Raw genomic sequence first — 27,013 nt, forward strand, 5'->3', positions numbered from 1 at the left:
TTCTCACCAGCAATATATGAGGGTTCCAATTTCTCCACACCCTCAACAACACTTGTCATTGTCTGTCTTTTTTATTACCACCCCCCTAGTAGGTATGAAACGGTATCTCAATTGTGGTTTTGATTTGCATTTCCCTCATAACTAATAATGCTGAGCAGCTTTCTAAGCTTTTAAGAGAGGAATGCATAATTAGCAGCCACATAATGTGTTGACAACTGCTATTTGGAAAAAGTAAGCTCCAGTGAGATAAAGCAATATACAGTACATTTGTTCAAAAAAGACCAGAAATGGAGACACACTAAACTAAGAGATTAAAAATGTTAATCATAAATTTAGACAGTTCAGAGATATAAACTATCCTTTTCAAGACTAAAAGAAAGACTACACTACTTATTCTTTTCTTTGAAGACAGGCACTAGTTGCTAACATCTGTCTGATTTTGCCTATGGCTGAACTAACAATGGGCCAGCTGCTGCCTACATGGGCAAAAGGCACCAAAGTGTGAAAAATGGGTCTTTAAAACATGTTCAATCTTTCAAAAAACATTACACATGTGCTTTTTCCTAGGACTTGCTGTTCTGACTTTCTACTTCAAATTTATCATTACTCTTTAAAAAATACACTGAACTTGGAGTGTTACTTTACAAAGTAATAAAACAATGAATAGGGATGATAACCAGAGTAGTGCAAAGATTTATATTTTCAGATGGTTCAACTTATCCAAAACTTGGCGGTCAATAAATATTATAAGATTAAATCAATATAAAAAATAAGTTGGAGTTGAAATTTGTAAAAGCACTTGAGAGGCATTAGATGAAATGTACTGGTGAGTTATTTACATGTGTAATAGTAAATGATCTATTCAGCTCTTGGGCATAAAAGCATAAACTTAATTTCACCCGACACTTGTGGCAAGGGGCAAACAATTATTCTTATATCTATATATGGAAAAAAATGTATAAACATAGTGTTCCCTCTGTTATAAACTACAGTTTGTAATGAGAAGGCATGGCAATTCTATGCAAGTCTCCCTCTCTCCCAGCGTCTCCCTTCATCATCACCCCCTCCCCTCCCTCTACATTCAAACCCTATCACTCTTTCTCCTCTCCTCTTTAAGAACTATTTATCTCCATGGGAGCCTTACATCTTTACTTGTAAGTTAACTTCAAGAAGCTTTTATGTCTATAGCAATTTCTCTTTCTGTCCCCCAGTCTTTATTTCCATTCTTTGTTCACTTTTTTCTTACTAGTTGAATTTATTGAATAGAATAAAAAATTTACTATGCACTTATGTCCAAGACACTATACTAGGCCCTGAAATAAAATAAGAATGACCTATACAGGCTCTTAACATTCATGGGCATCTCCAGCAGTAAAAAAAAGATATGCCAACAACTAGGTTTAAGACAAGAAAGAATCACATAAACACCATTTGTTTTCAGTACTTCAAATTTTAAAGTAGAATTAGAGGCCATTTCCAAAGTCTCCTTTAAAAAAATAAAGCACACAAAAACATAAATGAAAAACCAAGGTTTAAAATTTAGTAAGCTAACAACTGTATGAAAAAAATACATAAACTCTCTCTCTCATTTCTGTGGATGCATAAATTATCTCAGAAAAAAAAATTATCTCTGGAAGATACACAAGTTGTTAACACAGCAACCTCCAGAAAGCGGAACAGGTGGGTGGAGCAAAAGAGCTTTTCGAGGTCCACCCTCTGCATCTTTTGACTTCTGAACCAAGTGAATTTTTATTATGTATTTGAACAAATGAAATTATCACTTTAGATTTTTGTAAAGTATTAAATAAAATATGGGTTAAAATTGACCATCCTAACTTTGCCTTAGTGGAGTAACTGGAATTTCAGAACTTTAACTTCTAAAGCGAACAAACCTTAAATGTACAATATGCATTTAATGGGTTTGATATAAGTATAGCAAAAGTTTTGGATAATCATTCACTATCTCAGAACCAGCAAGAACATTCTGACCCCACCATTTGCTATTTCCTCTGCCAACAGTGTGGACAACTACTACATGGTTCAAAATAACTAAAGGATATAAAAGAATTTTATTATCAATGCATTAGACCAATCATGGATAACAGAGCAATTTTTTCTGGTATTCTTTTTAAAGGGAACTCCTCAAAATTTTATCACAAATTAGCTAGAATAAAATGCAAATTACCCATTTTTATCTAATTCAGTGAATATCACTAACAAAATTGAACAAGCAACAAAATAAAAACTGGCAATTGCTCTAACTGTACACAGTAAAATTTGTTCTGCAGGAAAAAATGACTAAAGACACTTTAGAACTAAAAATTAAAAAAGGGGTCAGAGAAAAATTAGACTTAGTAGAAAAATACAAAACAAAATTTACTACAGCAAAAAACTGTCTTCGTTTGTTCATAACTTAAAATTAACAGGACAAACAAATCTTGACAATGTTTTTGATCTTCACACATTTATCCAGAAAAACTGAACTTGGAAAAATATGCACAAAAGAAAGGTTACAATGGCAGAAGTCTTCATGACAAAAGCTAACAGAGACTAACCTGATCAATGAATTAACTATTAAAAACTTTACATGATGACCCTAGAAAAATAATTTCAGAAACATAAAAATACAAACTCCTTAAAACCACCATATATAAACACTTGAGCTGGCTAAACACAGAAATTCTCTCTGAAAAGCTTTTTCTCAATGGAAATCTATCAATGTTGCATAAATTTGACTTAACTATTTTTCTTAAACATAGGAAAAAAAACCTGTGTCAAAACTTGAAAGTTAAAATAACATGAACCAAATGTCAGTGCCAAAATACTCTGTAACCAAGTATTAACTCAAACTGACTGAATTATCTTTTAAATATTACTTCTGAAAGAATTCCTAATAACAATCCAAATACAATGATAGAATAAGAGAATATTCCTTCAGTTCTCTGAAAATGTACCAAGTTCTTATTTCCCCTTTTGTTCAGTTTATTAAGTGTTCATACAGTGGTCCTGACAGACTTACTAAAAATTCCGATTCTGGACTCTATCCCCAGAAATTCTGATATAGGTCCAGTGTAGGATCCAGAAACTTGCATTTTTAACCTGCACCTTAAATTAATTTCTTATCTGTTCTAAAGACAATTATCTCTACTCAAATACACTGTGAGGAGACAGAGGGATGGAGGCAGAAAGAGAAAGACACGAGGGCGGATCACAAACCTTTATATGCCGGAGCAGGGGGTGCAGTTGCCACTTTCCTGACTTTTGCTGTCACTGAGCTATCAACATTAACCACCATGACTGGCTGGTCAGTATGACCTGGATTCTGGCCCCGGCCATTTGTTTCTTCTGAGTGTTCCCACTGTTTCCTAATCCGTTCCTTGAGTTTCTCCAGTTTGACATCATGTTGTCGCCTCTTTAAGATATCTAATCTTTGGGAATTAGAAGTACTAGTAGAAGAGGGAGAAGAGTCAGTTAGCTGCAACACTTTTGGATCGACATCATGGCCCACGGTACTGACAGAAGCCTTCAAATTGTTCTCATTTCCTTTTGTCCTATTAGGCTTTTCTTCCTCAGTTCTCATAGGAGCTGCCATCTTAATCAAACTCTCAAAATTCTGCAGTGCATCAATTGCTGGTCGATCATTTAAAAACCTAACAACAGTATCATTGATGACAGATGACTGGGAACTTTCAAAATCACAGCCACGTATATTTCGTTCTTCTCGATTGCTTACCATCCGATTCCCACTTGCAGGCTTTTCTTCATTAACATCCACGCTATATATATGCTTTGACTCTAAAGGGCTGGGACTTATATTGGAAGGTATGCCATGAATTTCCCTATAATTAAAAAATAACAAGTTTTCAATAAAAAGTACAAAAAACAGTTGCACTAAAACCAGTCTCACAAATGGAGAATGCTAAAGTAAAATTAGAGACCAAAAAACTCCCAGAAATTCCAGTAAGTTAAAACTAATAAAATAACCATTAGTAATATTGAGACTCAATGACCCCTCTATCAGGTTCCAAATCATAATCTGTGTATTATAAAATAAGAAAAACGCAAAAGATTTGCAGAGAGATTTCCTTAAGAATGCCAGAAAATAGTATTATAATCTGATTTTGGATATTCACTTGACATTTTTGAATTAAATTGAAATGGATATTCATTTTACTCTTTTACTGTCACTTCATTTGTGTAACTTCTAAGTAATGTACCAAATTAACAAACAGAGTGGGAGCAGAAATAAAGTATGGGTACAATAAATATTTTCCTTCAAATAAATGTGGTTAGTAAAGCCAAACCTCTCTGAGCCACCAACCGCTTTTTTGGCAGCTTCAAACCATGTAAAGCACACCTAGCAACTTCCGAGTGAGCAAGAAGTCCACTCATGGCCAAAGTCCATGTCACAGAGTCCATATTCTCTATTCATAAAAACACTCGCAAAAATCTTCCTTCAGAGACTATTTTTATTTTATACATCATTCTAATAAGTTATATTTTAAGGGGCAGAACAAGTTTATTAAAAGGGAGCATAATGAAGACAAAAAGGCCTCAGCAGTAAGAAGAGCATTTGAATCATGAAGAAACCCCCAACCAAATTACAAAAGCACATGTAACAACCACCACAACCTGCTATGTCTGAAAGAGCAGACGTCAGCCACATGTGGCTGTTGTGTACTTGAAATATGGCTAATTCAACTTGTTATGTACTATAATATAAATTACATATGAATTCAAAAGATGTAAAACAACAACAAAAGAATGTAAAACATCTTTGTGTGTGTGTAACTACGAAAAATGTTTATATTACACACGTGGCCACATTAATGGGCCTATTGTATAGCACTGATCTAGATGTTTCATTTAAAGGCATAAAACACAACCACAAAAATTATTACAGCATAACATGGTAACTCTATCAACCATATCTACTGTGAGCATTTGAGACTGTGTATTTTTCTAAGGAGATAGTCTACAGCTTCATCAGATTATTACAGGGGTCCATGACACAAAACACATTAGACCCTGTTCTGAGTCGCTGATTATTAACAAGATGGGGGCTGAGAACTGAGTCTTGTAGCTTCCACAAGGTATCAAGACTAATTGCAATTATTTTCACTATCTTAGCCAAACTGTAACAATTCAGTTAAAATGATTTAGGTCTAAAATCAGCACATGTACAGAATAAAATAAAGCATAAAAAGATAGGTTACATATCATGGCTCGATCTTAAAAAGGGAAGAACACTGAAAAGGAAAAAAGGAAGGATTCATTCACTCACTAAACATTTGCTGAATACATATAAGAGTATTCAATATACAATTCTTTCAACATTTCTGTAAATATGAAAGTTTTAATAATAAAATGCTAGGAAAAGTATTTATGGAATACTTAGTAAATAACAGACATTAAATAGTGCTTTCAGAATTAGACAGATTTACCGCCTTATGTAATTAATGCAATGGGTAGATATGGGATCAAAATTAAATGCAATATGAAAATAAAGGCAGTTGTATAGTATTATGGCAGCACAAGAGTTAAATAGGCTGGGGAAGAGAGTGGGGGGAGAAACATATCTGGCAATGTTTCATACATAAGGTGATAAAAGATAAGTTTGAAGTGATAGAGGGAGTTGGCCAGGTGAAGGGCGTCTTAGTCACAGCTATGTTATAGGGTTTTTTTTTCTTAAAACATGAATAATTTACACAATTTTAAGTATCAGGTAGTATTCTTAGCAGGAAAAACATTAGAATATATACATAGAGTCAGTAATTTAGTTTCACTTCTGATAGTTACTATGTTTCTAGGCAAGTTACTAAATATTTTTGTGGTTAAAGATTCTGAACTCGATTATTTTTCAAATTTTTCCTTTCTTTTTTTTCTAAACTATGAACTTTTACCCAGATTAAGTCCCTGGCCTTCTCTTTACATTTCTTTCACTATTTTTATCATTTCAACACTAGTGACAACACCCAAATTTATACTCCCAGCCCTGATCTTTCCATATACATTCTTGCCCAAATATTCAAATGTCCACTGAGTATTTTCACTAGTTATTTCAAAACTGCATCAAATTGACCATAATGAAAATTCACCTCATAACCCACCTCCATCTCCCCATACTATCAAGCACCATCATGAAACTCCTTGATTTACTGACACTTTAAAATACTAAAAATGCTTATAAATGAAACAAAAAAATATTAAGGTCCAAAAAAATATTAAGGTTCATTACTTATTACCATTTGCTATCCTAAGAGCACAAGCACATTTATATCATTAGTAAAATGTCCCTCAAACAAATACAAAATGATAAATTTATCTGCTGAATATCCTAAATTATCAGCTAACAAAAAACACGAAGCATTTTATATCATCCATACTATCAAAATTCATACATCAACCTTGAACATCAGACGACATAAGTTGCTGAAAATAAGTACTGGCAAAGGTAAAACAATAAACCAACCCATATTCTCAAGAAGAAATTTTAAGTAACTGATTAATGCTATCAAAAAAAGAAGAAACCTAAGCTATACAAAGTTCACTATGTAGAATATCCAATCTGAGATATTAAGGGGGAAAAAAGCAACATTTCCTGAGTGATTTGTTTGTAGGAAACATAGTTAATAAAATGGTGGTAGTGGCCTGGAGCAAATAGTACTACTTCTTCCATCCCTAAATACTGTTTGGTTTTTTGTTGTTTTGGTTTTTTTTTTGAGAGAGAGAAAGGGGGGGGGGAGGGGGGGGAGGGAGAGAGAGAGAAACATCACTTTGTTGTTCCACTCATTTGTATATTCACTGGTTGCTTATTGTATGTGCCCTGATCAGAGATCGAACCCACAATCTTGGCATATCCGGATGACGCTCTCATCAACTGAACTACTGATCAGGGCTCTCCCCAAATAGTTAATCAATAAAAGTAAAAAGTCAGTATTTCATAATATAAAAGATGTGTGCTTTATTATTTTTTAAATTAAAAGGTAATAATACCAGAGCCAGAGTGCTATGAAAAGTTCAGAAAATAAACTATAATCTTACTGTAAATATTCCAGGCTAGCCCTATTTGATAACTTATTTTTTTAAAACATTAACCTGTAAGAAGCCAAAGGTTCTCGGAATTCCACACGATTATTTTTCTTTACATTACTCTCCAGGGTGGTAACTCTGAGAGGACTACGAGATTTTTCTTTTCGTGATTTAGAAGATTTGGAGGTTGGAGCATTAAGCCAAGAATCATCCAGGTATCTACCATCTGCAGGAAAAAAAAAAAAATCTGTGAGAACATATGATATGAAATACGACTGTCTCTGAATTTGGCAATGATCTAAGAAAATAACAGGTATCTATTATTTCTGGTATCTCTATACTATGTAAGTAGGTGGAAAACATACAGGGTTTATTTAAATTATTACAGTAACCCAATCTATAGAGAAAGATTTTATTATGTGCAAACAATGCAAAATAAAACTCGACATATAAAATTCCTCTTTGCCAAAGGCTCTCACTCAAAAAGAAAATATCAGGAAAAAACCCAATAGATTCATAGGTCAAAAAAAAAAAACAACAGTTTCAGTGGAAAGTACTAATCTGCAGGTTTCAGCCCACTGATTAGGAAACCACAGAATTATGAAAGGTAAACAAAGAAAACTGGCATTGTGTGAACGTATGACAGTATCTATAAGACAGACATTCCATTTGTGATTTTAAATTTCAAAGTGGCAATAAAGACCTGAGAATTTAAAAAAAAAAAAAAAAAAAAAAGGACATATATAACCCCAAAGCCTCAAAATCGAATTCTCACCACTAAAATCAAACGAAAATTCACTGTCAAAGGTCATGCAACAGTGCTAAAGCCCTAATTAAATATGTGGGAAACACCACCCACAGTCACTAAATTTGAGGCTGCTTCCTAACTACTCAGTACTCAAGGGGAAAAAACCTAAATGCTGATGAGACTTAGTATCCAACAAGAGAGATGGCAAATACATGGGACTAAAAGAAGAAATTAAACTGAAATAAAACCAACATCAACGTTATGTATTGAATATATTCAGATCTTTGCAAGTAACTCCATACGTACCTTTTCTGCTTATTTTTCGGACAGCACTTGTGGAAGATTTCTTGGTATCCATAACAGAATCAAACACAGCCGTGCTTGTAGGGGTTACTTCTAACTTGTTTTCAATGTGTCTCAGCTAAAGTTAAACACCATCACAACAAATAGGTTAATTCTGTAAATAACCAGCTACTCTCAATTTACATAGTTATTTAAAACTATATTGTCCAATACCTTTCTCCAAAGTAGAAAAAATAATCTCAAGAATATTTTAATTTAATGAACAAAAAAATAGGTTTTTTTCCTTATTTACTACTTCAGCTATACTAATATAGACACACTAAGCTATACTAAATTATGGGCAGCACAACACTCCCCAAATTTAGGCAAGAAAATCAAAAAGATTCTGAAAACTATTAAAAAGTTTCTATTTGTCTTGCCCTATTTTTTAATTGAGTTTTTTAAAGCAGTAAAAATTTTCTGACATTATATGCTGCATACCACACACACACAATATTGTGCATGTTACATGCAAAAATGAGGAAACAATGATTCAACTAGACTATAACTTAGGACTATTCAAACAGCCACAACTTTTTATAGTCTTATGTCTGTAAAATAAGTTTCATCGTAAGCATAAAATTCACAAGATAGAATTCAGGTTTCTATACAATTTATAATAGAAGTTAACTTTTGGTACAACCACCAATGTTCTCAATGATTTTTAAAAAGCATTTTCCCCTAAATAGTAGAGTATTACATGCTTACAGAAGAAAAGTTGGAGAAAACAGAAAAGGTATAGAAAAATGACATTAAAATCATCAAAATTCCACCAGAGATGTAAGAAATTTGTATAACATTCTAACTTCTTTTGAATTTTCGCAGTGCAATATACTCATAAAATTAAATTGATCCTGTAATCATTCTGTATCAGGCTTTCCGTCCCCCATTTATATTGAGCCCCTTATCCTTAAAAATTATTTTTAAAAAACTCAATCATTTTGAAAAACAGCTAACAGTTCAGCTCTAAATTAGTTTAGCTCTAAATTAAACAGAGGGACAGAAGCTATTTCTACATTATAATGTAGAAAGAGAGAATATATATTGCTATTTATGGAGTCTGAATTTGACTCTGTATTATGACAAAATATAGGTTATAGTATCACCTTTTCCACATTGATTTTCAAACCAGTTCAAAAGATTAGGGGACAGAAAATACCATATTCAAACAGCAAAGAAAGAGATGATTCAAATTCAGGTAGGATGGAAAAGAAAACAAAAAGGACATACTGGAAGAGTGATGCGCTCAGAAAGCAAATGAAAAAGGAAAAGGTCTCCCTTCGAAGGGACTGTGCACCACCTGCCACATCTGGATTCCTACCGCCCTGACAAGACTGGACAGAGCACAAGGGAGAACAGGCCGCCCACAGTCACTCTGCAGCAGCGCTGAGAGCAGCCCCTGTCACTGCCACAGAAGAGAAGAGGCAACGCACAGGGCACTCAAGAAGCAACTGTTCACTCCTCGACTCTGACTTCTGCATAACCTCACCTTCCCAAATTCATTCTGTTTTAAATCTTCAACATACCCTTTGAGCAAATTTAATGAAGAATAAAAAGCACTAGTTATTTTAATATTTTTATATGTCATGGTGTTAATGTTCCTGATACCTAAAGTGTCTTGATTATTCTTTTACTATTTAATAGTAAATTAATTGCCATTAATGTTCATTTTGTAATATATGGTACATAACTTCTTACCAAAATGTTAACCTTATTTTTCTACCAAAAAGCACTATAGAAAAATTTTAATCTATTCAATCATAACACGTAATCAACTTTAAAACAGAAAGAAATAAATGGAACTATAGCTACTTACAGCAGCAGCCTTAGTCTGAGAAAGTGCATCCCACGATGTGGTTTTATCTGTGGGGGAACACTGACATTTATTAAATCAGAATCTTTGAGGTAGACCTCAGAATCTGCACTTTAATAAGATCCCAAATGCACTCAAAAGTTTGAGAACCACTTTATTAAGGAGACTACCCTCAGCAAGTACTGTAATATCTTGAGCCAAAACATGATTCCTCTCCCATGCTGAGCTTCCCAACATATGGTTCGGGGTTGCTTAGACACCGGTCCAGTCAGTCCTTAGGACAGCTGGACTAACACCCACCCCCACTCCCATTACACATCTCCAACCATCTATCCCAACCGGCTGAACATATACAAAATTTTGCATTATATGATATTTCATATTATAATGTATAAAGATTAGAAAACGACTCCAGGCTTCAATCTTCCAGTTGAAACAACAAATCATGTTTCTCTCTCTTGCTCTAAAATCAAGAAGTAAAAATTTTAAAAAATATATTACTTTTTAAATTATTTACCCCTTTTATAAATCAAAGCATAAATATAATTTTCATTTACTGAATAGCCCTGAATTTTATACATATGACCTAAACAAGGAATTGAGTTCAGTTTAAAAAAACAAACAAATCAAGTGGTGACAGGAAAATGGAGACAAATGTATTTGAGCAACAAAAAAATGTTTTAATTTAAAAAAAAAATCATACCTTGAACAGTATCCTTGCTTTGAGAGTTCCTTGGATTTGGTAAAGGCACCTCTTTTGATTTGCTGCTCCTCATCCTGCCAATTTACCTGAAAGCATAGCATCAGCATTCACTGAGTATCAATACTATAATGTTAGTAAAGAAAATGCCCCTGACTTATCTTGCCTTTCATTAAAGTCAGAAAAGGATTTTGCTGTCTCTAAAAGTTGTCTTTACACCCTCTTAAGAGTTCCTGATACTCTAAGTAGGTCTGTTCTTCATGTAAGAATATGCAAAAAAAAAAAAAAAAAAAAAATTTTCTGTAAATCACCATTTTCTATAAAAATACAGAAAATTATTGTGGAAAAAGTACAATGGAAAAAAAATCTCTTCAGAGAAAGAAGAGAATCTAAACTGTCAAAATTCTATCTTTAAAATACACGTTTTAAAATACACGCCCTGGCTGGTTGTGGCTCAGTGGATTGAGTGCTGGCCTGTGAACCAAAGGGTTGCCAGTTTGATTCCTAGGGCACATGCCTGGATTGTGGTCCAGGTCCCCAGTAGGGGGCACGTGAGAGGCAACCACACACTGAAGTTTCTCTCCCGCTTTTTCTCCTTCCCTTCCCCTCCCTAAAAATAAAATAAATGAAATCTTTAAAAAAATAAAGGATACATTTTAATTTGCAAAATGCCTTTTCTAACCACTTTAATGTGTTTACCAAATCAAACAGATTAAAAGTACGCAAGATCATTTCTTCGGCAATAAAGAAGCTACCTTCCCAGTAAAATGTTTCATAGACAACATGACAACAAATTTATTCTATAACCATATGGGAATTTTGGAATTATTTATTTACTGAACATCTGTGTGCTCTCTTTTGCCTATTTAATCTATCAAGAATGAAGAGAGGTATACAATGCTATATTTAAATGTTTTTCTGTTACAGTATATAAAATATGCCTCCATAAAGCTGCTGAAAAAAATTTAAAATAGTTTTCTAATTTCTCTCTCTCTCTCTTTTCCTTGCCTCTACTCAGAGCACCATCTTTAGCCTAGATTGGGTTAAAAAGCTTCCTAAATTATTCTGCTCCTAGTCTGTTCTTCATACTGCACCCAAAATTATCTTTCTAAAACATAATATAACAAATCTGCTTTTATAACTCTTCAATGACTATCATCTACAGGATAAAGTTCCAAACTAGGAAGTCTTCGCAACCTTAATTTACAGTTGTACCCTTGCTATCTTTCTTCACTGTATACTAACTGTTCCTCCCAAATAGCCATACCTAGAGAGCATTCTCTGAGCATTCAGAAATTTTTATTATCTCCATATCTTCTTTTCACAAATTTTCTCTGGCAGTCATACCCTTCAAAGCCAAAATCTAATGTCACCTCCCATAAACCTTTCCCAGACTGTCCTTCAACAGAATTACAATTTTATCTGTTTCCCGTAGCACTCTGTTCACTTTTTATAGCCCATATCATTACACACACATACATATACACATCATTCACTCATTCATTTATTCATTCAATAAACATTAGCTGAACACTTAACCCTCACAAACTAATGGAAGAGACACACATAAGCAAATAGTATACAATGTGATGGTTATATAATAAAGTTACAAGTAGCATGTATGTATCGGTGTCCACATAAGGATGTCTTTCAAGACTGTATCTTCTGATTCATCTTTATATCAACAGCGCCCTTCAATCAACAGATAAACAAACAACAGTGTTAGAAGCTGTTAGGATCTCAATTTAAACAGGAAAGAAAAAAGAAGAATCAAAGACAGGGCTGCCAGTGAAAGGATGAATAGGAATGGGAGCAGGGGTAAACTTTAAAAAAAGCAAAGAAAACATGATCAAAGAAACAGAAGAGGTGGTTAAAAAGTCAGGCTGGAAAACTACTCAAAAAAGGAAGAGGAACATGACATAGATCACTAGGTCCACAAGCTGGGGGGGAAAAAAAAAGGGAAAGAAAAGAAATGGAAAACAGGGAAATGGAATTCATATACTAATTTGCAAGTAACCTGTAAGAATTTATGGTAAAATTACAAGGTACACACACAAAAGCATAATTGCCCTTGCTGATGATAACAGAGAAAAGAAGAGGGCTACAGGTGGCCATATAGGCTAAATATATGATACCATGGAAACAATGGGAAGCATTTAATAAAAGCACATCATTGGTGTAAAATGAATCAGAAGGCTGAAGCAAAAGATAATGCCATTACTCTGGCTATCACCAAGTAAAAGCCTTATTATGATTAGGCCAAAAAAACAGTATAAGAACTATGTATAAACTGTACTGAAGGTTCATTTATTCACTGTCTGGACATGAACAAGGTAATGAGCAGTTAAGCTGGAGCAATGAAACACTGTACCTAGATTCACTGAATGGCAGAAACTACTCAGAAAGGGGGAAGACATTTCTCCCAGCAACTCACCTAGAGCAAAAAATAACTACCGGACCCATGGCTTCAATCTCTTAGTGTTTCTCAGAGGGAAATGCCGTGACCCCAGCCAAACCAATTCTTTGCAGGAATTACTAGAGAGCTGATCCTGCTAACTACCAGGCTACCACTTGGTAAACACATCTACCTTGTTAAGCATTCTGTGTCTGTTAGCAATCAAGCTCCCTGACTCTGAAAGTATGGTGGTATCACTGAGCGCCCATCTTCAACAGACCTGAACTCTATCTGATCACCCTATACTGAATCCCAGTAGCAAAGATTCCAAGGTACACAGTATCCAATGGACAGTAAGCAGCCAGAATCCTAACAAAGAAATTTAAATAATTAAAAACAGAACTCTAGGCACACTGTCCTAGATCATATTTGATTAATTCAATCAGGAAAGTTAATGCATTCCTTTTCCTAAAACCCACACCCTACCATTCCCTCTAAAATCCTACAGGTAAAAGTGAGCTGTGAGGGGAGGGGAGGCTCCTAACACTGTTTTCCCTGTACTATCACTCTCCAGCCCAGTCTCGCTCAAGAAGATTTGCTTAAAATTAGGGAAATGTTTATATCTATTCCCTAAAAAACAAATCTGGCCTATTCTCTTCAAATATCAGTAGTACATTTTTCTTTTTCCCCTTCACCTCCTATTTTCTTTTGTTATATTTTCCCTCCTACTTTTCTGTTTTCTATATTAATCTCTTACCTGATTTCCTCACCTCCCTTTCTCACCTTTAATTACCCTTTAATTACACTGTTTTTATATCTACTATTCATATTTAAACCATACCTGTTTATGATTAACTTTTCTAAATCTAAAAAAGGTATTATCTCTACAAATAAAACTACAACATAATAAAACTTCTCTCAAAACTGAAAAAAGACCTTTATCACACTGAATGAGAGATGCAATAGGTACCGTATTTTGCCGTGTATAATGCACGCCCACGTCTTTGGCCCTAACTTTCAGGAAAAAGAAATCTTTCCTTTTAATTTTTTAATTTAACTTTTTATTTATCTATATTTAGATGCTTGTTTTTTATATTATAAAGGAACTTTAGCATTTATTTTTGAACATACTATGGTACAAGAAATTTTATGTAACAAATAATTACAAAACACAAGAACAGATACAAGGTATTACAGGTACTACTCATGTATAATACACATCTTTATTTTTCCTCAAAATTTTGGGCAAAAAAATGTGCATTACACATGGCAAAGTACGGTACATACACATGCGTATGTATCCATATATCTGAACATGCATTTATTAAAACATAATATGATAACACGCATGGCTTATTTTTTTAATTTGGGTACCCGATGTGAACTGGTATTAAGGTTAACGCACAAAATATGTCTTTAATGCCAGTACATTGTCAAAATGCATCTTTAATTATAAAGTCATCATATCTGCTAATTGTTTAATCCATGTCAAACAGGACCACACAGAAAACACCCTTTTATTTAAATATCTTTTAAGTAACAATACTTTAAAATCATTACTCCCCCCACTCAACCTCTGTGGCTAGTTTTTAAGCCTATGAAGAAAACTCCCCCCCAAGTAACCCATACCGACACTCCCGATCGCTCCCACTGCAAGAGAACTTCAGAGCAGCCGCACGCGGCCTCCAAGCAGCTGCCGAGTTCGTTCCCTGAGCCTGCTTTCTCAAGCAGCTCTAGGGAAACCACCTGGACAGGACAGCATGTTAAATCGAGATGCCAAGGCTCCACCCACAAGAGATTCTAAATCAGTGGGTCTCAGAAGAGGTAAAAAACCTGTATTTTTAATCTACAAAGATCCCAAAATACAGCAGCTTTGAGAACTACAGCGCAAGAGATCGTCTTCAATTCTACTCTTCGAAGCCTGAAGCCTCCAAAAACACTGCTGATTCCATAAAAATAAGCATCAGTGGAGAGAACTAATCCTACCCCCCAGTGACCTGAGAATCTCTCTCTTCTGAAGCTCCAGAACACCTGATAGCAACAATCTTTTTTAAACCAGAAGCCAAAATTACAGACCTCAAACACTAAAGGGGGGGACCAATTAATAATCATAGCTATCAACTTCTGTGTTCCTTCTCTGTGGGCCAAGGACTGTGTTGTTTTCCGTATATTATTTGTAACCTCCATCACAACCCATGAGGCAACTATCCCTATGTCCATTTTACTGATGAAGAAACAGTATCAGACAGACCAAAGAACTATTCCAAGGTCATTCATCTAGTAAGTGAGAGAGCTGAAAACTAGCACACTCTCTCAAACCCTCTAAGGATCCTCATGTACTGCCCCTCACAATATTCAAACTCAGCCACCATCCGTAACACAACACTCTCTCCTCTCTTGTAATTTCATCATAAGGCCATGATAACATACATGGTTTATTTTATTATCTTTCCCACCTACCTTCTATCTTTAGAATCTCTGTTCCATTAACTTCAATGCACTTTAACTGCTTTTAGAGAATGCTCATTTAGCCAATGTGCCTCAACTGTTATCAAACTCACCCCAAAAGACAGGGCTTCCTCACAAATGTCTACAGATGAAGCTTTTTATTCTCCCTTTCCTCCTTAAGCAGGACAGGTGAGATATTTTAGCAAACTCGTTGGTCCTCCCATTGCTGCATCAGACTGTATTTTTCTACACTCATGAAAAACCTTTTCCTCAATCTGACCCATGCCACTCATTCATTTAACAAATATTTGCTGAGTGCCAAGTATGTAGTAGGAATGAGTAGTGCCTAGGAGTGGGGATATACCTGTGAAAAGAACAAACACGGGCCCCACACTCAAGAAGTGCAAAAGCTTGCCTGGAAGGTTGATATTCAACAACTATTACAAATGGGATGAAAATAATTAAGGAAAAAATGCAAGAGTTATAAACACATAACTAGAAGGAACTCACCCAACCTGTTAAGTAGAGAGGAAAAGTGTCATTTAATCTAAGACTTAAAGGAGAAATGAAAAATTTAACTAAGCACAGGCAAGAAAGCTTTCCAGGCAGCAGAAAGGATATTGGGAACAGCCCTGAGACAAAAGAGTCATGACACAGTTTAAGCCCCCTGTGTCGGACAGCGAAAACGGTGAGAGGAAGCTGGAGAAGGAAAGAAATAAGATCATTCAGGGTCTCTGACAAGATTACATTTGTGTTTTAAGGAGCAAGTGTTGGCCATTCCTCTCTTAAGCAGTGACTATAGTTTTCAGAAACCAATAATATAGAATGTATGTCACTCTACTGTACTGTCTCTTAATGTACTGACAGCTTCTTAAATTTCTAAAAAATGAAAAATACTTTTATTATTCATTTAAGTCACTTGAGTTTTATTCTAATGAATATTTTACAGTGAGTTTAACTGGTGTCTTGTAGAGAAGCAAGTTGTTTCATGCAGCAGTTATAGTGTAAATGAACAATACTGCTTTGTTCATATTAAAGTCAAATATCATGAGGATTAAAAAATAAACTGTACTTGACACGATTCTATTTGCATCATGTAAAACATAAATCAAAGTGCAAAACAATGATCATGGATGAATCTAACCTGCGAAAGAAAATGGAAACACAATTTCACTAAAGCAATAATAAATGATGTAAAAGGAATCTGGTTAAAATGATATAAATAAAAAGTAGACATACCGATAAATCAAGTAAGGATGCAACTCTAAAAAAGGATTTGACAACTCACAGCAAACATAATCTGAAGTCAACAAGGAGTCCACACTTCAAGTATTACCAAAATACTCACCTCATAAATATAAAGGTTCACAGTAAACTAATAGCCAATAAATTTAAAAGAATTATATTTACCATTTAACTTTCCCTCTCATCACGCAGCCTAAGGGTTCATAAATAGGGAGAATGGGAAAAGAACAGAAAAAGTAACTTTCAGAGGAAGGGAGCCATAAGAATAGTTCACCTGTTTCAGGACCTCCCCACCTCCACACTCTCTCAAGAAAACTTCAACCATCGATTATATTGTTCCCTATGCATCTCCTGTCTTCATCCATCTCCAAGATTCTTATCAGCATTTATACTTAATCGAGTCTTTGTACTGAAAACAAATAAAAAGTCCCTCAATCCAGCACCCTTCTCTGCTACTGCTCTCTTTTCCTTCACAAACTTCTCAGAAGTTCAATATAGTCAGTGTCCACTTAGAATACTTTTCAATTACAATACAGTTGCAATCCCAATGTGGCTGCTACAACAGCTCTCACTAAAATCACCAAAGACCTCTTCATCTCTAAATCTAATAGATACTTTGAAATAAAAAGTTCCCAACCTGCCTGACATCTTGGCAGCATTGATCACAACTGACCCCTCTCTTGAAACACTCTTTCCTTTGCTTCTCTACACTACACTCCGATTTCCCACCCCTTCTCCAGCCCTCTCATTCTCCTTTGCTAGCTAGTCTTTCTCCTTTAAATGCTAAGGTTCAAGGGGATTTGACTCTCTTCCAACACGAAACTCTCTCCCTGGGTGACTGTACCGACGCTCAAGGCTTCAAATACCATGTTTGCCAATGACTGCCAAAACTCCAGTTCAGATCTTATCTCTGATATCCTAACCCCCACATCGAAATGTTTATTCAGAAATATCAAAGGCACATCAAACTCAACATCTTCCAAAAGCTAACTTATGATTATTCCTGAAAAGCAAACGAGGTATTATTCCTTATCTCAGTCCAGTTGCACAAGCCAGAAACATCCACTAGAGCTGACTGTACTATATGACCCCTGAGGTCCTTTTCTACTCTGACTTTATAATCTACACCTCCAGTTTTCAGTGTGATCCAGGGATCTCTGAGGGTCTATGAAACCTTTCCAGGGGGTGGAGGGAGGTTTTAGAAGTCAAAACTATTTCCATAATAATATTAAGGTATTACTTGTATTTTTTCCACTTTCATTCTCTTATGAGTGTGTCTAATGGAGTTTCCCAAAGGCCTCATGATATATGATATCACAATAGAGAGAATGCAAAAGCAGGTATGAGAATCCAGATGTCTTCCATTAAACCAGACATTAAAAAGATTTGAAAAATGTCCAATAATTCCTCTCTTCTCAATAAGCATTTTTTTTTTGTATTGGGAAATAATTTTCATTAAAAAATGGTTATTTGTAAATATGATACATTTAGTTATTGAAAATAAATTAGATTAAAATTTCCAATACATTAAATAACAATACAGATAGCCCACATAAACCAATGCTCTTTGAGTTTTCAGTAACACAAGGGTATAAAGTGGTCATGACACCAAAACGTCTGAGAAATGTTGACCTACACCTGTGGTATGGGTATTCACAGATAGGCTATAAGATGACAGCAAATTCACAATCATCATCTAGCAGCTATTTTTCCTTACACGTTTATTGACAGTGCTCTTGTTCAAACATAGACTCATTCAGCTCATTTATGTTTTGGGCTCCTACTATGTGCCAGGCACTAGGGATAAAAGATGACAGAAAGACTTCAGTCTGGCTATCACAGAGAATATTTTCCATACCTTTGCTACATATCAGTTCTCTCATCTCTATCAGACCCTATTAACAACCATTTCTGCCTGAAAGGTTGAGAAAAAGACAAGCTTGCAATAATTGTACAAACTAGTCTTATGAAATGGACAAATTTAGTAAGGACAAGGCTAGGGAAAGTGAAAACATTCCAGCTCTAAGTCAGACCTACTACATTGTTCCAAGTGAACTATCTCAATAACCAACACTCCCATAATATAGTACAATATACAAACACAAATGACCTAGGTTGACTTATTGTAATCCAGGAAATTCAGAAGAAACTATGTAATATTTGGCACCAGTTTGGATGCTGGTGCATAGGAGGCACGGTGAGGATCTCAAAGAACACAATGTCCCCCACTGATAAGAAAGGAAGAGCTAAACTAGCACCTGACTGAAGGCATCCCTAGCCTTTTACTTAAGAAGAAAAAAACAAAAACAAACAAACAAACAAACAAAAACCCAACCCTCTAAAAATAGGACTATATTTTTACTTTATTTTGCTTTAATTAAACACTATCTAGTTATCCTGAATATTTACTCCTCTAAATTAATTTGAAGAAATATATCCCATAAAGGCCTTACAGTTTGCAACTCTGGATTATTTTTTTTTTTTGCCTTTAAGTGTAAAACTTTCACTACAAAAGCTTCCCTGCCTGATACAGAAGAAACTGTTAACACCAGGTAAATCTCCGAGAGGGAGTGAGGGTCTAGGATAGGCAGCCAGTTTTTCAGTGGATATGTTTTTCAATTTTTAAAAAGCAGATGCACTTACCATTTTTTGAGGGGGAAAAAATAAACAGGAAAAATAAGTAATTTTGAAAAATTTCCTTCCACAGTCAATAACTTAGCTAATTTAGAGGCCGTTATGGAAACAAAGGCAACTACTTTCTCTTTTATTGGAAGCCTTCACTGCCTCTTTGACCGAGGGTAGTTGTTCTCCACCTTGTGGATCCTCAGGTTTGTTTTTTTTAATCATTCCTCTTACCCATCCCCATACTATTATATACATAGCTGCCTCTTACACGGCACTGTGGGGATGATGCGTTATTCCTCCGACCCTGAATGATGATGGTCTCATTGATACGTCTCAGAATCCATTCTTAAATGCAAACAGGCAAAAAAAAAAAAAACACCCACAGGTATGCCATACAACATAAAGAGGTTAACCATTTTCTAGGCAGAAAATTTCTTTTATGGTAACATGTAAAACATAAATAGTAGTTATGTGTATGCATACATTTTATATTTTGAAAGAAGCCCAAAACTAAAAAATTGTTTAATACTTACTATTCATTTGTGGCAGTGCTACTATTCATAAATTATTTTAAATGTAATATTTTAGAAGTGAGAGATGCCACAATTCCATAAGCAGCTTTTACAAGTCCACTTAGAACAGCAACAAAAACTTTAAGCGGTTAACTTTTAAAAATTCACCAAAACCCAAACTTATCATAGACAAATGATTCTTCTGTTTGCAAAAAAAATCCTATTTGTAAAAGGATCTCCTTTACACTGTTATTTCTCTATAGCATTTAAAATAAATCATAGAAAATATAATATTTACACAAATTTTCAGAGATCCATCTATTGTATAAGCATAGTCCAACTTCATTTATAACAAATCAGTACAAAGCATATTAAAGCTCCAGTTAGGGATCAAATAAGTATTGTAGTAATGACGCATTAGTAGACAAAAAAAATTTTTTTGGTGCATTGGAGCTAGCATTTTTTAATGAAACCAAAAAATGAAATTGAAAATATCACAGTGTATTGAAAGTAGTAAGGGTTTTTCTTTCTTAGTAAACCTTTCATTCTATTCTATATATAGATATATATGAATATTATGTCTTCAAGGAAAATATGTGGGTCTCCTAGTCAAGAGTTCTAGAGGTTCCCAAGCCTTCTCAGTTCACAGAACACAAGTGTCTCAGTAATTTCTTCATGGTGCCCCAAAGCCCCCAAAATATGTAACAATTCCATTTTTTAAGTAGTCAGGTCCACACAACTTAGTATTTATGTCATAACAACTCTGAAAAATACATATAAATTGAAAGAAATACATTTTTTAAAGATTTTATTTATTTTTAGAGAGAGGGGAAGGGAGGGAGAAAGAGAGGGAGAGAAACATCAATGTGTGAGAGATATACATCAATCAGTTGCCTCTTGCATGCCCTCAACTGGGGACCTGGCCCGCAACCCAGGCATGTGCCCTGACTGGGAATCGAACTGGCACCCTTTCCGTTCACAGGCCAGAACTCAATCCACTGAGCCTCACCAGCCAGGGCAAAAGAAATATTTTATTTTATTACTAATAACAAACTTATTGGTGGGATGCATGTGTTGGAGAGGCATTACAACTTCTCAAACCTTGAAATCACTTTGAACACCATCACTTTCATTTACTGTTTCACAATGTTTGCACAGTACTTGTTTTTTAATCACAGCAACCCCCGAAAACCTAGCTTTCTGAAGACATACTGTCATGCAAAGGAGTACAGCACTCACTACCTCAAGCTAAACATTTGAACAGTGTCCCACAGATGTTGGATGTCCCACAGACATCTCACAGATGTCAAGTATTACTGTATTTCCCTCAAAAGTTTCAAAATACCCCACAGTGCTGGTGTGAGTTCACTGTGGTGCTCCAAGGTAACCTGGGGCACAGTCTGGGAATCTTGTGTTTAAAAAAATACTGATCCGGCCTACATGCTTACTTTGAAATTCAGAAATGAGGTTTAAGGTCACAAAGCCACTAGAAGAATAAATACATTAGAGATTTTCATAGATTAATTTTAACCTTCCATCAACAAAAGTTTTGAAACAGAATCTAATCATGTGATATACTGTTGATGAAATCTGTAGATCTCTGAATAACATCTATCTTCAAAAATACATTTATATGACCATATAATAGAAGAAAAATTCTGCTTCAGTATTTTTAGGAAAAAAGTTTTCAAACATTATAAAAGTAGGACATATGATAAACGATACAACAGTGTCTAAAGTATAAAAACGAAAGTCATCCATCCTCCCAGGGATAACACAGCTAACGGCTTAATGTCTATACTTACAGATTCTTACCCATGCACACACACAAAAGAAAATCAAACTACATTTCTTTGCCTATGTGTGTATGTTTGCTTTTACAAAATTGAATCACATTCCACAGTGTAGTGCACCTTATTCTTTCCCTCAATATTATGTAATGAACATTCTTTCATGTCAGTACATAATAGTAAATGCAAACACTTATGTGGTACTTACTACGCTTAAATATTAACTAACTTAATTCTCACAACAGACCTGCAAGAGAGAATAATTATATCCCCTGTATAGATGAGGGTAAGTAACTTGCTGATAGTCACAGCTAATAAATGATGCAGTTAGTATTTGAACCCAGAGAGCCTGCTACATGGTTCCTATGCTCAAGGATACACTCAGCTGTTTCTTAGAAGTAAATGTTGACAAATGCATAGTACCTCACACCATAAATATACTACAGTATTAACTATTCCCTTACCAATGGACATTTAGGACACTTTCTTGTTATTTATAAATGTTTATGACATTTATTTGTAATAATGCTAAAATGAACATCCTTGTAAGTTTGTTCCTGTGCTCTTGTATTAAAATGTCAGATAAATGCCTAAAAATGAAATGACTATCAAAAAAAGAGTGTACTTTTAATTTTAATAGGTAATGCCAAATATCCTTCTAGAACATTGTTCCAGTTGTACCAATGTGTAGTCCCAATTACAGAGGAGAGGGTTGAGATTTATTTTTAAGTTAGCAAGTATTTTTGATTCCTGAAGAGAGATCTGTTTTGAGTTTTTAATTAACACTGATGTATAATAGATTGCCTGGTTGTTCACAATTATGCTCTCATTTGATAATCATCTGACACATTAAACAAATGTAGACTTAGAAGCTATATAGTAAATTCTTCATCCTGTTATAAAACCAACTATGGGTAAGCTATTTCCCTCGCCTCATGCTCTGTTTACTTATGTATAAAACGTGAGAATTGGGCTAGCTGGACTTTAAGATTTAAAACTCCCTATGCTGTAATTAAAAAGTGACTTAAAGTTATTACAAGTCTATAATTATAGTACTAGTATAATAGGTAGGTTCTTAAACCATCTATTTTCTTTAAATTACACTAACTATTGCCAGAACAGCTAGGCAAATCATTAAAATAGTCAATAAAGTTTTCGGGATCCACCTGTGGCTTATTCACAGTGGCTTTTTAATTCCAGGCTGTCACGCCCCTTTTTCCTAGGGAACTGGAATAGACCCCTGGAGTATATTCCTAAAAAGAACTGAGGTGTGCCTAGGAACAATGAACTAATGTGGTTTTGGTTTTGTTTTTTAAATATTATGTCAAGACCATTCTTTAGTCCATTTCTTCCACCAATATTTACTGTTTTACTATGTGTTAGGCACTGGGGACCAAATAGCTAACACAGGATCTCTGCCATCATGGAATTTACAGACTAGATGCGAAAGTCAAATAATAACCCAGGATAACAACTAGTAAATGTAAAGTTACTTTGTGATAACAATAAGCAAAAAATACTAGTGCAGAAAAAAGAACTATGCAATTGTTTGATTATTCAGTTTTTGAGGGGACTATTTGTGCACCAGAAATTGTGTGATATGGGGTAAAAAGTCAATAAAGGTAACTACCAGTATTTTGGGAGCACCCTTCTGGTTCCTACATAGGATGCTGCCTGATTCATGAGTTGCTTAACAAAGCCATTTAGATCTTTAAAATACTTATTTATTTATTTATTTATTTATTTATTTCATAGCTTGCCCCACTCTGCAAAAAGCAATCACAAGTATGGATGGCCAGTGAACTTTTTAAATCTACAATATAACTCTACAATAAAATCGCCAAGATGTTACTAGTTTTTGGTTTCACTACTGATCATGTAGCTTGAATATTTCTTTTACATAATCAAGAGTATAAATGATTTGAAGTACCAAAGATGACAGAACTATGAGTATCCAAACGAAATGAGAGAAAACAAATTAACTGCAATTTCTTAGGAACATTGTTCAAGCAAAAAGTACCTACAGAAGTAAAGCAATATATTACCAGACTTCATGACTTGTAATAATTAACAAAATGCTATAAAAATACTAATGTTTTTAAAGAACTGACAATCATCAGCATAAGGAACAAGCGACATGTGAAACGGAACAAAAATAAATTTTTGCCCTGGCTGCTGTGGCTCAGTGGACTGAATGCCGGTCTGTGAACCGAAAGGTCGCTGCAGGTTTGATTCCCAGTCAGGGCACATGCCTGGGTTGAAGACCAGGTCCCCAGCCAGGGCTGTGCAAGAGCCAACTGATGGATGTCTCTCTCACACATCGATGTTTCTCTCCTTCTCCCTCCCTTCCCTTCTCTCTAAAATAAATAAATAAAATATTTAAAATTAAAAAAAGAACACAAATAAATTTTTATTTAGATTTTAAAAAGCCAAACACCAGAAGCATCTATATTAATATTAATATTTAATATTAATATTAAATTTAAAATAAAACTCTAGAATTTTAGATTTGTTGTGATCATTTTGCAACATATACAAGTATTGAATAATTATGTTGCATACTGAAACTAATAAGTCATCAATTAAAAAATAATGAAAATAAAGCTTATTCTAGATCAATTCTAAATCAACTGCAGAAATAAGGGCAGCACTCACATAAAAGATCCTCATTGTGTGTCAATTTCCACAAGTGCAAAAATAAGAACAATATTTACCAAACCTACTTCACAAAATTGCTATGAAGACTAAATATGTGGAAGCACAGCAAAAAATGATGTCAGTTACTTCAGACAGCAGCTTCTTTTTTGTTCCCACTATAACTTAAAGCAATTTAATAAAAATAAAATTGGATAGGGACTTCATGCCCTGTATTCTGTCTATGATATGGCAGATGGGTTATAAAATGGGCAAAAGATCAGCAATCAGAAACATTAGGGAAAAAATTCAAAACTTCCTACTTCACAACTTGATTACTCCACAGGAGGCTGGTTGTTCAAGTATTAATACTCTTACATAACACTACATAGCAATGCAGGCCAGAGAATCAGAGAAATTTTTTCACACCTATACAAAATTGTTTACATATAACTCATCATTATTACAGAATCCTACTACTGACCATGAAAATACGAGATATACATATTTATCCACACATACAATGTATTCTAACTTGATGTTTATTTTCTGATTAAAGTATCTTAAATTCCACACAATGAGGTTCAATGGTTCACTTATTACATTGGATTGGAGTTTGTCAATTTAGCAAAACAAAACAATTACACGCCCACTCTTGAGTCTGAGGCAACTTCTATCACAGGTCTAACAACCAATCCTCCAAAGTCACAGTCTCATGTTATTAGGAGCACACTACCTTATTTAAAAACAAAATTTTAAACTAAGACATTTAAATGGAGAGCAGCTTTCAGTGTTTTATTACTGCTTCTACAACCCTTTTTCTGGTCGGTACTAGATGTGCCTAAGTCAGCCTTTCCTTTAAAACCCTGAAAATAGAGAGGGCAGGAGGAGGTACGTTTGCATGGCAACATAACCATTAACGACTTTTCCAAATTCAAAACAAGGATCACCATCAAAACAAAACAATCTGGTGGAGTACATGGATACGGACCACTATTCCTGACAACCTGCTTTTTTCTCCTATACGGAGGGTTTGCTGCTAAACTAAAGCCACATTGAAATCTATACCTATGTGCAACTTCCTATCTGAAAACAAAAAATCCATCCAAATTCCACCCCATATTTGTAACATTAGCTAAATATTATTTAGCATGTTGGGCTACATTTTAAAAGCAGGCAGAGGGAAATGACAACTTTCAAAGCGTAAAGCTTTTTAAAATTCCCCCTTAGATTGTGTGTTAATAAATCGGAAGACGACATCAAGCAGCTGCTACACTGGAGCAGAAAATCAAAGTTTTTCCCATACTTGAGAATGTTTATCCCCACCAAAAAGGAACAGAAACTAGTCATTCTTGCCAGTTCCCCGGAATTTCCCAAAATATGCCTCATCTCTAAATGAATAAGACACTTCAGAGACCAAAGAAGAGAGGTATCTTACATCTTTTGCAGAAGAGGGGAGGGGCAGGGAAGGGGGGGAAGTGGCCGGCACTGGCAGGTAAGGAAGGAAAGCCCGTCTTCGGCAGGTACCGGTGGGGCTTGAAACCCACGTCTCAGGATGGCCCTCCCGGCAAAGCCTCAGGACCCAGGCTGGTTCGTCAAGGGGAACCCCTGGATGGGCCAGGGCCCCTGCGCCCCGCCCCGCCTCTCTCGCCGTCACCGGGGACCCGGGACCGCGGACAGAGGCAGCGGTGCCTAAGCGGACGTCCGTGGTCCCAGCCAGGTCCTTCCGAAGCTCACCTGAGAGTGTCGCCTCCGCCCTCGGCTCCCACGGTGCATCCCGCGGGGCCTGGCGGAGGGTACAGTGACGCCGCCCCGACCGGCCCCAGGGCTGCCCGGCCTGGCCTCCCGGCTCCGGGGACGCACCCGGTGCCCGCCTCGCACCGGCTCCCGGGAGCCGAGGGTCTGCAGAGAAGGAAGGAGAGGCGGAAAGGCTGCCTCCCCTCCCCCACAGCAAGCCAGCCCTGAGCTGCGGTTCTCTGCAGTTCCCTCTGGCGCAGGTCTGGCCCCGCTCCCCCGCCCGGGAGTCACTTCGGCAGCGGCGGCCCAGTCGCCATTACAGCCCAACAACTGACACGGAGGAGGAGCGGCGCCGGCAGCAGTGGCGGTGGCGGCGACGGCGCGAGGCAGGGCGGGAGCATTAGGGGCCCAGGCAAACCTCGCGAGAACTGTCCCGAGACGGTTCCACAGGAATGCAACCTTCGGTTAGGGCCATGTTGATTGTGGCCAAAAGGTAAGGGCGACCGAAAGCGAGAAGAGGAAGCTCGAGGACGCCATGATTAGTGTGGCGAAGTTTGAGCCTTGCAGGACTCGGGAGGAGCCAAAGTAGATCCGCAGCGGAGACCTTCCTCGCTCTCTTTCTTCTGACTCTACTTGGGCCTTCTGGTTGTGCATTTCACCCTCGGCCAAAGAAAGCAAGCAGGGGGCGGGGGGTGTTGGCAAGGATGGACTCGAAGTCTAGAAATTGCAGCTTCTCAAGAGTTTACGGTGTTTCACCAATTGTCGTCCAAATAAATCTTCTTTACCCCAGTCAGTTTCAGAGCGATCGCAGCTCTGCGGCTGCTGCAATTATCCACTGCTGTCAGTGGCCCTTGTATTCGCGAGGGTTACAGTTCTGTTCTGCGTGCACTCTAATGGCTTAAGACTCCAGAGCAAGTAAAAGGGTGATTCCTCCCTTTGGGTGCTGGCTTTGATATAACTCTGCTTTGGAAAACTCCCTGTGATCAACGTAT

The 27,013-nt window shown here is 36.0% G+C and overlaps 1 protein-coding gene across 4 annotated transcripts in view; it reads right to left on the reverse strand.

Moving 5' to 3' along the window:
• CEP350 (centrosomal protein 350) overlaps nt 1–26,378 on the reverse strand; it is a 114,089-nt gene extending 87,711 nt beyond the window's left edge. For all 4 annotated transcript variants that reach the window (XM_054587700.1, XM_054587699.1, XM_054587701.1 and 1 more), the window contains exons 1-6: nt 26,022–26,378; nt 10,639–10,724; nt 9,939–9,985; nt 8,087–8,201; nt 7,099–7,258; nt 3,217–3,839 (exon numbers count right to left, since the gene is read on the reverse strand). In XM_054587700.1, the coding sequence (XP_054443675.1) occupies nt 3,217–3,839; nt 7,099–7,258; nt 8,087–8,201; nt 9,939–9,985; nt 10,639–10,711 (1,018 nt within the window). In that variant the 5' untranslated portion in view covers nt 10,712–10,724; nt 26,022–26,378. The remainder of the gene's footprint in view (nt 1–3,216; nt 3,840–7,098; nt 7,259–8,086; nt 8,202–9,938; nt 9,986–10,638; nt 10,725–26,021) is intronic.
• Nucleotides 26,379–27,013: the final 635 nt, after the last annotated feature.

The sequence above is a fragment of the Pteronotus mesoamericanus genome, unplaced genomic scaffold (genome assembly GCF_021234165.1).
Source record: "Pteronotus mesoamericanus isolate MK-2021 breed Mesoamerican mustached bat unplaced genomic scaffold, CSHL_Meso_final scaffold_1186, whole genome shotgun sequence".
Lineage (NCBI taxonomy): Eukaryota > Metazoa > Chordata > Mammalia > Chiroptera > Mormoopidae > Pteronotus > Pteronotus mesoamericanus.